General features: G+C 39.7%; 1 gene segment (V, D, J or C); it reads left to right on the top strand.

Annotated features, from left to right (window-relative positions):
• The first annotated feature begins 7,702 nt into the window (after positions 1–7,702).
• On the top strand, positions 7,703–8,377 carry LOC110563406 (immunoglobulin kappa variable 4-1-like). The segment is given in 2 exon segments: positions 7,703–7,752; positions 7,946–8,377. Coding segments are annotated over 2 exon segments (453 nt in total).
• Positions 8,378–13,089: the final 4,712 nt, after the last annotated feature.

Below are 13,089 nucleotides of genomic sequence, written 5' to 3'. Positions count from 1 at the left end.
GTTTTAGGGGTTTCATGGAGAAATCAGGTGTTATTTTGATGGTCCTGCTGTATATGTGACTTTGTCTTTTCCCCTTGAATCCTGTAATAACCCTCACCCCATATATGTTGAGTATTTTGATTGTTATGTGTTGTGGATAAATTATTTTCTTTTTTTTAAACATTCTTTTGGTATATTGTATGGGTTTGTACATTGCTTGACAGGCATCCCATTGTTTAGATCAAAGAAATATTCTATGATTTTGTTGAAAGTATTCTCTGTGCTTTTGACCTGATTTTTGTTTGTTTGTTTGTTTCCTCCCAATGGAAGATAAACTGTGAAAAAGCCTTCAACATATTCCCACAGGAGATGTATATGTATGTATGACATTCATCTCTTCCCAAGTGCATGTGCTTGTGGGACATTTATTTGGACAAACAAAAACCCAGGATAGCTAAAACAATTGTGTATAATAAAAGAACTGGAGGTATCACCATTCTTGATTTCAAGTAGTATTACAGAGTCATAGCAAAAAAACTGCCTGAAATTTGCATGAAAGACACATTGATCAATGGAATCAAGTTGATTCCATAACATAAACATAAACAAACAAAAACATATGCAGGTATGGATATCATATTCTTTAAAAATGAACAGAAAATGCATATTGGAAAACAGCATGTTCAATAAATGGTGCAGGTCATACTGTATGCCTGCACATAGAAGATTACAAATAGATCCACACTTATCATCTTACACAATACTCAAGTCCATGTGACTGAAAGATCTCAGCAGAAACCAGATACACTGAGCACAATAGAAGACACACTGGGATATTGCCTCTAAAACATTCCCATAGGAGATGATTATTGTCTGCAAAGAATAGCTATAGCACAGACAGTAAGATCAACAATTGATAAATGGGATCTCACGTAAGAGAATTTTTTTTCTAAGGCAAAGAAGCACTATCAATTTGTAAAGTAGCTGCGTATAGAATAAGAAAAACTCCATCTCCAATAGAAGACTGATTGATATCCAACATACACAAAAAATTAAGAAATTGGACATCAACAAACCAAGCAGTGTAATTAAAAATGCAGTACAGACCTGAACAAAGAATACTCAATAAAGGAAACCCAAGAGATTGAGAAAAACTAAAAGAAATGTTCAACATCCTTAATCACTGGGGAAAAGCAACCCAAAACTACTTTGAGATTCTATCTTGCACCTGTCAGAATGGCCAGATCAATAATACAAGTGACAGTTCATGCTGGTGAGGAATGTAGATGCTGGTGGGAGTGAAACCTTGTATAGACACTGTGGAAATCATTATGGTGGTTCTTAAGAAAAATTGGAATCGATCCACATCAAGAACCAGCTCTAAGACTATTGGGCCTATCCCCAAAGGACACAGTATATCACAAGGACATTTCCTGAACCATGTTCTCTGTGGCATTCTTCATGATAGCCAGACTCTGGAAACAATGTAGATGTCCCTAAACTAATTATTAGACATAGAAATTTTGGTACATTTACACAATTGAGTATGACTCAGTTATGAAAATAATGATGGCATGGAACTTGTGGAAGTAGCCAATCAATGTTTCATTTGATTCAAGGCCCACTTCCCAAGATAGAACCCATACCCAAGACTGCTAGAGTCACCAAGAACTAGACTATACACTGTTAGGCCCAAGGGGGATCCCCCTAGGGGACCCTAACTTCCCGAGGGGGATGAAGAGAACTCAGGAGACCAATCATCGCTGCAATAACATGAGGTATTTAATTCAGCCATCATACGATGGAGCTGCCCCCCACAAAACCAGCGAGGAACAGCCTGGAGAGACAGGAGTCTGAGGGTTTTAAAGGAAGGAGCACGGGAATCGCGGAGGTTGCGAGCTTGGCGACACTGGATTGGGTGGTTGACTTTTAAAATGATTGGTTCATTTTAGGCTCAAGTCCTTCTGGTCCTGCCCAGATCAGGGTTGGGGAACTGGTGATGTCTAAACCGGTTGCTGAGCAACGTTATCTCATACTGCAGATCTGGACACTCCTCCACAGCAGGGAAGAAACCTTTTGCATTCCTTTGCAATGGGTCATCTCAATTTATCTGCTCCTCCTGTCTTCTGTAAAAGTGCTGGGAGAATTTAGTTTAACATGGGGTATAGGATTTATAACGAAGCCTATAAAACTAGCCTGTTCCTTTCTACAGCTCAGACAATGAGGGTAAAACAAAACACGATTAGTCATAAAAAGTAACAATACAATGACTTCTAATGATATTTTGCTGTAGTTATAGATCTGTCCCTTTTCTAATAATCATCAGAGAGGCTTTCTCCAGCAGCAGAAGTGAAAAGATGCAGAGAACCATAGCCAGGTATTATGCAGAGAGAGTATAAAAGGGAGTTCTCCATCAAAACCATTTACTTAGATAACAGGGATTTCTAAGAACAGTGCAAGAGCCAGAGTGGGTGCAGAACACCAGGAGAACAAGGCCCTGTGAATCAACTAAGCAATTCTTATATGAGTTCACAGAGACTGCAAGGGCAAGCTTTGGCCCTACAAGGGCCTGAGTTATTTCCTCTGTGTATATATTTCAACTTTTAGCTTAGAATTTTTATGCTACTCGTGCTGTGATAATGAGTGAGTCTGACTCTTGTGTCTGTGCTAGAGACACGTTTTCCTCCTGTTTTGTTCTGATATCCAATTTTGATCTGATAGTTTTCCTTCATCTTATTATATATTATTTTGGGATGTCTGATTGTTACATCTTAGAAACCTGTTTTTCTTTATCTAATAAGAGATAGAAGAAAGGGAGTGGATCCTGAGGGAGGAACTGCAGGAAAGAACTGGGAGGAGTAGAGGGAAGGGAAATATAATCCCTTCTAGGGAAGGGAAATATAGTTAAATAGATTCTTTGGTCTTTCCTGGTGGATTTTACTCCATAACAATTTCAGGATAAATCCTGCCCATCTTATAATTAAACAGAAGATGCATGGAATGAGTGCAACCCTGGAGCTTATACAGTACCTGCTTTCCTTCCTCCTTGATTTCTCCTGGGATGAGGAGCATTAGCACCCCTGTGCTAGGCAGCAGGAACCTCATTTTGAGAATGAATGAAAATAAAAGTGAAGGCAAGAGCAGAACTGAGTTTTGTTTTATTGTTTTGTTTTGTTTTGTTTTCCTTGAAGAGAAGGGCATCCCTGGGAAATGTGCAAGTTGTCCAGTGGACAAAGTGATATGGAGAGAACCAAGGAGAGGGTGGGCAGCCTATTACATGAGGCACTGGTATAAGTTGCCTTCTATCTGTGCATGGGCAGGTGACAGTGGAGAAGCAAGGAGCACTGTAGCTCATTGCTGCCCATGCCTAGGATGTCAGCAGCATCTCAGGTCACAGGCTTGGTGAGAAGATGGCATCCATATCAATCTCTGATATTTTAACAGCATGCAGTACATTGATTTCCCTTTTTGGAGTAACTAGTGGTTATTAATATAGCAATTCACTAATCTTGAGTCCAGTACCCTACAGAGTAGTAATGGAGCATGAGAAATCTCTTTTCAGGGTCTTTCAAAGTCTACACTGAGTGGCTGTGAGGCAAGATGTATTTTTTTTATTTTGTTTTTTTGTTGTTTTGTTTCTCATTATAGTTCTTTTTATTGAAAGCTGGTTTTGGAGACTTCTCCCAATTATCCAATTATATCATGAGTCTTTCTGATCTGTTTCTTTTTGTCTGAATGTAAGTTACAAGGGGTCCTCTGATTTGGTCAAATCCACTGAAATAACCTCCTTATTCCTTATAGAGGAAACATACACTCTAGAGGAAATATACACTCTAGAGGTCCTCCTTTGTAATATAGCTGCTGAATCCCTTTAGAGACATCTTGCTGCTTAACCACACACTTTGGGGTTAGTGTGCTGGCTGTAGAATCAGGAATATTTGGGTCACCAAACTGAGATTTCTTTTTACATAACAGCAGAATAAATTTCCAATTACTGATTGTGTGCCAATTGTATTTATGAAACTGGGTATTATTCAGAACTTACATTTAAAAGTTTTGTTTGCAATTTTCATGTATGTATATATTGGATTTTGAGCATTTCACTCCCATTCCCTTTAATCTTCCTCCACTATATCCTGGTGAATAAGTCTTCCCAAAGCCATTGAGTTTTCAAGTTGCTGTTCTTTATTTTTTCTTCTGATTATTTCCTTGAATATGGGCTACACTCTTTAAGAAAATGACCCTCAAATCTCATTCTCTATTATTTCTTACTTACTCAATGAATTTCAGGGAAGGATAAGGCCACATTGGCACATTTCCTTGCATGAGAAAATGGTGATGGGTCAAGTCTGGTGCAAATTGCTACTGTGGCAGTTTGTTCATGAGGACAACAGGCAAGTTATTTCCACAAGGCCCTGTCTCACAGCCCTTGTTCACAGTGTCTGATTTATATGTAGATTCTGTCTATTCTCTATGAAAGTCCTTGAGATTTGGGGAGACATTCCCTTTAGGGTATCTACTCCACAGTGACATGTTTTCTGTTCTTTGACCAATTGTGAGCCTCTGTCTTAATCACTTTCTATTGTAAAAAGAGACTTTTAGAATGAATGCTAAGAATAGCATTATTCTATGCGCTTAAATAAAAAGAAATTGAAAGCAATTTGATGACATGTCTATTCAGTAAACAAACAAGCAATCAAGCAAAGAGACAAACAAACCAATGAACTATGGTAAGTTTTTCCTTGTCCCCATGACTACCCACATAACGTTTCTTGAACAGGTTTACATTTCTGCTCCTTAATATTAATATCATTCTGTATGTTTTGTATAATGATGGGAAAAAACATCCTAAAAGTTCATGTGTAGACTCCTCCTCAGTGTGTCAGCCTGCAATACAACATCCCAGTAGAGCACAGCCTGTCAGCCAGTGTCTGAAGCAGCACTTTTCCTACCTCCACACAGAAATGATAAAATGTCCATATTTTCTTCTGCTTTGTGTGTCAACACAACCTTGACTAAAATGTATCTACTGAAGACATGTACTAACTGTGACCATTGTCTCACAAGTTCTCATTGCACTTAGCATTAACCTCAAAATACCTGAGAGATTTCCCAAGTCAGGCAGTCTCAGCCATATGCATAAGCTATTTTAACTTCTTCCACAAGGATGAGCTTTCCCAGGCTCTTTTCATTTAATATCTTCTGCTTTAAATGAACACAGGGTCTTATGCATGGCTAAAGAGATCTTCTTTTCACTTTTGAACTGCCAAATCTGTTCTGTCAGGTCTGTTCTCAAGTAGCTGCTTCTTGAGAAGGCATTCCTATCCCCTTATTTCTGCTGCATACCACACCAGCTCATCTACTTTTCAGCTTATTTTCTATCACCTTAGTGTTTTTTTTTTGTTTGTTTGTTTTATGTTTTTTGTTTTTTTGTCTAACTGACAGTACTATTTTCTCATTAATGATAAAAAATAGGGGATTTACTTGTTAACTTCCTTTAAATGACAACATATGTTCATGTTAATAGAACTCTATGCAGTGGGAGACAAAAGAGTGTGAGTGTGTATCGTATCTAGCTAGGTTTCTGTGCTGAATAAACTCTTTATCATAGGTTGCTGGCATATGCCAGTTTTTCCTTTGCCAGCATCTAAAATTCTCAGATTATAGGCACCCATCACCCACTGGGCTGAGGAGTGACTCTTAAAACTGCAGTATGTGGCAAGTTAAGTCCATAATGGTATAGGGATAGTATTTTAGGATAGGAATGCCAGCCAAAACATATACCAGCTCACCTCCACCAGCCATCCCGCTATAAAACCTAATGAAATTAGAAGTGATTACAATTTACAGCCACATCTATACACTACAAGTTGTGGGATTCTAGATGCACTATTGATTGTGTGTATAAATTAAAACATTGTAACAGAGCTTGGGGCTAACATTATTTCCACTGGTTACCACTAGGAGGAGCTATGAACTGTAGGCTTCTTCTGGGGGAGACTAGAGAGGAGCAGTTTGTGGAGGAAACTGGTGGAAGTAGAGATCCTCCCTGTCTGCAGCATAGAGGGTCACCATCAGCTGCAAAATCAGTGGTATCTTTGCAGCTCTCACAACCAGCTATTTAGCCTGATTCCACCAAAAGCAGAGAAAGGCTACTCATTTGTTCACTTGGGTAACTCCCAGGCATCTTTACTGCTCCTGGAGCTAGGACAGAGTTCAGTTTCTCTACCACCAGCATTCAGACTGAAGAGGTGACAGTTTGTTACTGTGAAGGCTGTTGCAGTCTCCTCCTTGCTGGGAGCCAAAGCTATCTACTGAAGGCAAAGTCAAAGCTATCTAGTGGAGCCAAAGCTATCTACTGAAGCCTAAGTCAATTAGTGAGTCAAAGCTATCTAGTGGAGACAAAAGATGTTTACTAGGCCAAAGCCAAAGAGTGAGCAAAGGTCATTTAGTGGAGACCTAAAGCTATTTAGTGAAAGTTATCTAGGACCCTAGATAGACTGTGATAGACTGTGAGGACATCCATTTGTTAGAGCATCCCAGAGAAAACATCCCTGTGGTATCTTGCAGCTACCCTATTTAACACATGAAAGCACTCTTCCTATCTCCTGCAGCAACTAATTACCTTCCCCCCTTTCCTGCCTTCTCCCTATATAAGTTTGGTAAAAATTTCTAATAAATGAAGCTTTGATCAAACAGACTTGGCTTCCTTCCTTGTGCTTCTCATCCCTTACCCCCATTCCTTCCACTCTCCTCCCTTAGGAATCCATGTTGAAGCCCTGCAGGCTGGGCACCTCCTCAGTGCATTAGCCTGCAATTCAGACACCTTTAGAGCTCAGCTTGATAGCCAGCTTCTAAACCAGAAAACATTTTATCTCTACACAACCTGGTAAGCACTCTCCTCTCTGTCCAAAGATCAGTGAGCCATGCCTTACTCAAGTAGACTTGAAAGTCTAGGAGAGCATTCAAGGGCAAATATGTTCTTTAATCTTTTATGGGAGGTACAAGATTAAATAATTATTTTCTACTTCTTTTGTCTATTTTGATAGTATGATTGTAAAGGTGATTTGACACAAAATATTCTCATTTTTATGGCTGTGTTTATTAGCAGAATAAGTAGTTTAGAAATGACAGTTTTCTTTTCATATTAGCAATCCATATTCTTTAAATTCCAGAAATGACCTTATTTTTCTTTATTGAACTTCTGATTTTACCTATGAATAAATTTACCTATATGTAAAATCCAAATTTTCCTCTCCTTTTCTACATCCTGTCCTTCTTTCCTTTGTCTCATCTACCCTTCTACTTTCCCCTTCTTTCTTTCTTTTCTCCTTCTCCTGTAGCTTTCTGCTGTTTATTATGATATTGTATCCTCATGATTATAATCAAAGTTTTCCTAGTATTATTTCTATTAAATTTATTTGCTTTAAATGTTTTTGATTTTTAATAGAAGCCTGTCATGAGTGTATCTTGATATTTGCAGATTGAGAGCTCTAAGTTGGTCCTTGAGCTTCTATGTTGACTTTTTCCCCTAGTGATTGGTTAATCATTTTGATAATACTTTTGGCTGTAGCTTTAACCTGTATTCTCTCACAACCCAGTACCCTGGCTATTTATGTTCTCATTTGATTGAATACTTTGCATAGTTTCCTACAAGCCAGCACAGCTGGCCATAATTTATAAACAAGGCCCTTGTAGTGAGAACTGAAAAGCATCAGAGATCCTGGGGCACCATGATGGAGTCACACCAGGTCTTTGTATTACTGCTCCTCGGTATGTCTGGTGAATCATTAAAGAGTATTAGAATATCATCAAATTAATTCATTTGTAGAGAAACAGCTATTTTCTATAGGAATCCAATGGTATTCAGGCAATGCCATTACAAAAGGCATTTTAGATCCCAACATTTGTATGAGGAATTCTTTGTGTGTGTATGTGAATACTTATTCTCTATTTCTGGTTGCAGGTGCTGAGGGGAACATTGTGATGACCCAGTCTCCAGAATTCATGTCCACATCTGTAGGAGACAGGATCACTCTAGGCTGCAAGGCCAGTCAGAGTGTGAGTAATGAAGTACATTGGTACCTACAGAAATCAGGGCAGCCTCCTAAACTGCTAATCTCCTATGCATCCAATCGCCCCTCTGGGGTCCCTGATCGCTTTACCGGCAGTGGATCTGGGACAGATTACATTCTCAGCATCAGCAGTGTGCAGGCTGAAGACCTGACAGTTTATTACTGTCTGCAGAGTTACAGCTATCCACCCACAGTGCTTCATCCTCCAACACAAACCTCCTTGAATGTCTCATCAGCTGCCTGCACCACACACAGCCCTGGGCCTGCACACTTCCTCTTTCTGCCTGGGATTTGTTATGCATGACTGATTAATAATTACGATACAGCCTCCGTTCTTCCATAGATTTGTCAACACTGGTGTTTATAGATTAAAAAGAGAAGCTAAGTTAAGAGATTTACAAGTTTTGTTGTAGCACTAAGAGCATATACTACATGCTAGAAGCATCAGAGAAGTGTACAGGGTCGTGGTGGCTTTCAATATCTTTTTGTTATGCTTTCAGGCTATGATATATTTGTATAAAAATAGGATAGAATTTCAAATCATTTACAAAGTGTACATCATCATGAGTTTATTACTTTAGATTAAGAATCCCCAATCTTTGGTAAAGGAACTCTCTCAAGAAAATTGTCCATTTCATTTTGATTTCAAATTGTGTGGTCTATTATAGGCTTTTGACCTAATGATTATTTGAATTTCTTCAGTGTCTGCAATTATGTGTCAATTTAATCTTTTATTTTGCTGATTTGGATAGTTTCTCTCTGCCTTTTAGTTAGTTTGGCTAAGGATTTGTCTAGCTTGTTGATTTTCTCAAAGAACCAGCTCTTGATTCCCTAAATTGTTTTTTTTTTCTTATAATAAACAGTTTATTACTGCAATAATAGATGGCTGTAAAATATGAAAGACCTGGTTTGTATTATCAACATTTATGCATCTGATTTTTATTTATTACAATTATTTCACTTTGTGTCTCAGCTATGTCCCCCTCACTCATCTCCTCCAAATCCTACTCTCCCTTCCTCTTCCCTCGCTCTGCCCACTGATAGGGATGGACCTCCTCCCCTTCCATCTGACCGAAGCCTATCAGATATTATCAGGACTGGCTGCATCGTCTTATTCTGAGGCCTTATCACCTCAGTGGGAGGTGATCAAAAAGCCAGCCACTGAGTTCATGTCAGAATCAGCCCCTGTTCCCATTACTATGGCACCCACTTGTAGATTGAGCTCCCATGGGGTACTTCTGTGCTGGGATTTTAGGTTATCTCCATGCATGGTACTTTGTTTGAATTCCAGTTTCAGAAAAGACCCCTGGGCTCAGACGTTTTGGTTCTGTTGTTTTGCAATATTTTTTTTCTAACAGGCTTAGTGTATCTGGTGTTATGTTGAGGACTTCGATCCCCTTGGGCTTCAGTTTTGTGCAGGGTGATAAGTGTGAATTTATTTGCATTTTTCTATATGTAGATATTCAGTTAGACAATCACCATTTGTTGTAGACGCTGTTTTCCATTGTATGGTTTTGGCATCTTTGTCCAAAATCAGGTGCACATAAGTGTGTAGGTTTATTTCTGGGTCTTCTATTTGATTACATTGATACACTATTGTTTTTCTCTATCAGTGCCTTGCAGTTTTTGTTTCGTTGGTCTATATTACAGCTTGAGATCAGAAATAGTGATACCTCCAAAGGGTCTTTCATCTTACAGATTTGTTTTAGCTCTTCTGGTTTTCTTGCTATGCCACATGACATGGAGAATTTTTCTTTCAAGATCTGTTAAGACTTATGTTTGCCAAGTGGATCAAAGACCTCAACATAATTGTAGACATATTAAATTGGTTAGAAGAAATGTGGGAAAAGCCTAGAACTCATTGGCACAGGAAATAACTTCTTGAATGGAACACAAACAACACAGGTTCTATGACTGACAGTCCATAAATGGGACCTCGTGAAACTGAAAACCTATAAAGCAAAGGACACGGTCATCAGAACAAAAGAACAGTCTGCATACTGAAAGGATCTTCACCTTGACTACATCTGACATAGGGCTAATATCCAGAATATATAAAGAACTAAAGAACTATAAAAAACATCAAATTAAGTAACCAAATTAAAAAATGGAGTACAGAACTAAACAGAGAATTATCTGTAGAGGAATATAGAATGGCAGAGAAACACTTAAAGAAATGCTCAACATCCTTAGCCATCAGAGAGATGCAAATCAAAAACAACCTTGAGATTTCACCAGAATGGCTAAGATCAAACACTCAAGTCACAACACATGCTGGGGAGGTTGTGGAGAAAGGGGAACCGTCCTCCTCCACTGCTGGTGGGAATGTAAACAAGTACAACCACTTTGGAAATGAATCTGACACTTTCTCCGACAATTAGGAAGAGTACTTTCTCAAGGTCCAGCTATACCACTCCTAGGCATATATCCAAATGACACTCAAGTATACACAAGGACATTTGTTCAATTCTGTTTGTAGCAGCTGTATTCGTAATAGCCAGAACCTGGAAACAACCCAGATTTCCCTTAGGAATGGATACAGAAACTGTGGTACATTTATACAATGGAGTACTACTCAGCAATTAAAAACAAGGAAATCATGAAATTTGCTGGCAAATGGTGGGATCTAGAAAAGATCACGCTGCATGAAGTAGTCCAGAAGCAGAATGACACAAATGGTGTATATTCACTTATAAGTTGATACTGGACCTCTAAAATAGGATAAACATACTGAAATCTGTACATCTAAAGAAGCTAAAGAAGAAGAAGGACCCGGGGTAAGTTGATCAATCCTTACTTAGAAAGACAACTAGGTTGGGCATTGGAAGTAGGAGAAACAAGAAACAGGACAGGAGCCTACCATAGAGAGCCTCTGAAAGACTCTACCTAGCAGTGTATCAAAGCAGATGCTGAGACTCATGGCCAAACTTTGGACAGATTTCATGGAAACATATGAGAGAAGAGGGAGTTAGAGAGACCTGGAGAGGGAAGGAACTCCACAAGGACCAAATATGTCTGGGCACAGGGGTCTTTTCTGAGACTGATTCTCCAACCAAGGACCATACATGGATATAATCTAGAACCCCTTCTTGGATGGAGCCCATGGTAGCTCAGTATCCAAGTGGGTTTCCTAGTAAGAGGAACATGGATAGTCTCTGGCATGAACTCAGTGGCTGACTCTTTGATCTCCCCACCCCTGAGGGAGGAGCAGCCTTGCTAGGCCACAGAGGTGGACATTGCAGCCAGTCCTGATGAGAACTTATAAGCTAATTTCAGATGGAAGGGGAAGAGGACCTCCCCCATCAGTGGACTTAGAGAGGGGCAGGAAGGTGATGAGGCATGGAGGGTAGGATTGGGAAGGAATGAGAGAGGGGGGATACAGCTGGGATACAAATTAAATAAATTCTAATTAATATAAAAAATTGAAAAAATTAATTAAAAAATCTGTACACCTAAAATTGCTAAGCAAGGAAGAGGATCCTGTGTAAGATGATTAATCTTCTCTGAGAAAGACATAGGGAATGGCCATTGGAAGAAGGAGAAAACAGTAAACAGTAAGGTAGCCTACCACAGAGAGCCTCTGAAAGACTCCACCCAGCATTGTATCAAAGCAGATGCTCAGACTCATAACCAAACTTTCGGCAAAGTACAGGGAATTTTATCCAAGAAGGGAGAGATAGTAATACGTGGGGAGGACAGGAGCTCCACAAGGGAAGCAACGGAACCAACCTATCTGGGCACAGATGTCTTTTCTGAGACTGATACTCCAGCAAGAACCATTCATGGATAAAACCTAGATAACCTAGAATCTCTCTTCAGATGTAGCCCATGCAGCTTAGTATCCAAGTGGGTGCAGTAGTAAGGGGAACAGGGACTGTCTCTGTCATGAACTCAGTGGCTGGCTCTTTGAGCACCTCCAGCTGAGGAGGAAACAACCTGGCCAGCCCACAGAGGAGGACAATGCAGCCAGTCCTGATGAGACCTGATAAGCTAGGGTTAGATGGAATAAGAGGAGGTCCACCCCTTTCAGTTAGTTTACTTAGAGGGGAGAATGGGAGGAGATGAGGAAGGGAGGGTGGGATTGGGAGGGAATGAGGGAAGGGGCTACAGCTGAGATACAAAATGAATAAATTGTAATTAATATAAAAATTAATAAATAGTAAATTGGAACCAGACAAAAGAGTCCTCATGTTATTTCTGTGGGACTCATTTCCAACTGACCAATTATTTCCTCTTATTATTAAGTTAAATTAGCAAATCACTCAATTTTGTGAGAAACTCTTGAATAATGTTATTTACATGTCTCCTAGTCTCCTCTGGTAATGTTGGCTTGCTGAAAAGCAGTTACTCTTCACTCTGTCTCTCTGCATCCTTCAGTGTCACAGGTTGTCTAGGGAAGAGGATGATTAGGTGGGCCTCTCTCTTTTCTGGATTCAACTTCCTGAGGCTACTCCCAGTGTGAGAAAATGTCCTTCTGTGCCCTTACTGGGAGTTGCTTTCTCTTCCCTGGTTACCATCTCTGGTACTCAACTTCCAGTCAAGCTTTGGCTTTGTTTTCACAAATCAGAATCTGAAATGCACTCCTTATTGACACAAAGACACAAAACTCACCTCAAGAGCATAAAAGAGATAGTTTGTTCTGGAACCAAATATTGAGCCACTGATTCCTGCAAAAGAGAATCCAGTTTCCACCAATACTATGGGCCAGCCTGGCAGCAGTTTTATGATGTTTTTGTAGTAACTGAACAACAGAAGTCCCAAACAACACAGTTTTCTTTTTTTTTTAATTTTATAAATTACACTTTATTCACTTTTTATCTCCCCATAAGGCCCTCCCATTTCTCCTCTCGGTCCCACCCTCCCTCCCCCTTCTTCACGCATGCCCCTCCCTATGTCCACTGATAGGAAAGGTCCTCCTCTCCTTCCTTCTGATCCTAGTCTATCAGATCTCATTAGGAGTGGCTGCATTGTCATCTTCTGTGGCCTGGTAAGGCTGCTCCTGCCTCAGAGGGAGATGATCAAAGAGCAGGCCAAT

Source organism: Meriones unguiculatus, chromosome 5, assembly GCF_030254825.1.
Source record: "Meriones unguiculatus strain TT.TT164.6M chromosome 5, Bangor_MerUng_6.1, whole genome shotgun sequence".
NCBI lineage: Eukaryota > Metazoa > Chordata > Mammalia > Rodentia > Muridae > Meriones > Meriones unguiculatus.
Note: the sequence above shows the minus strand (reverse complement) of the source record. Positions and strands in the feature narration are given on the sequence as shown.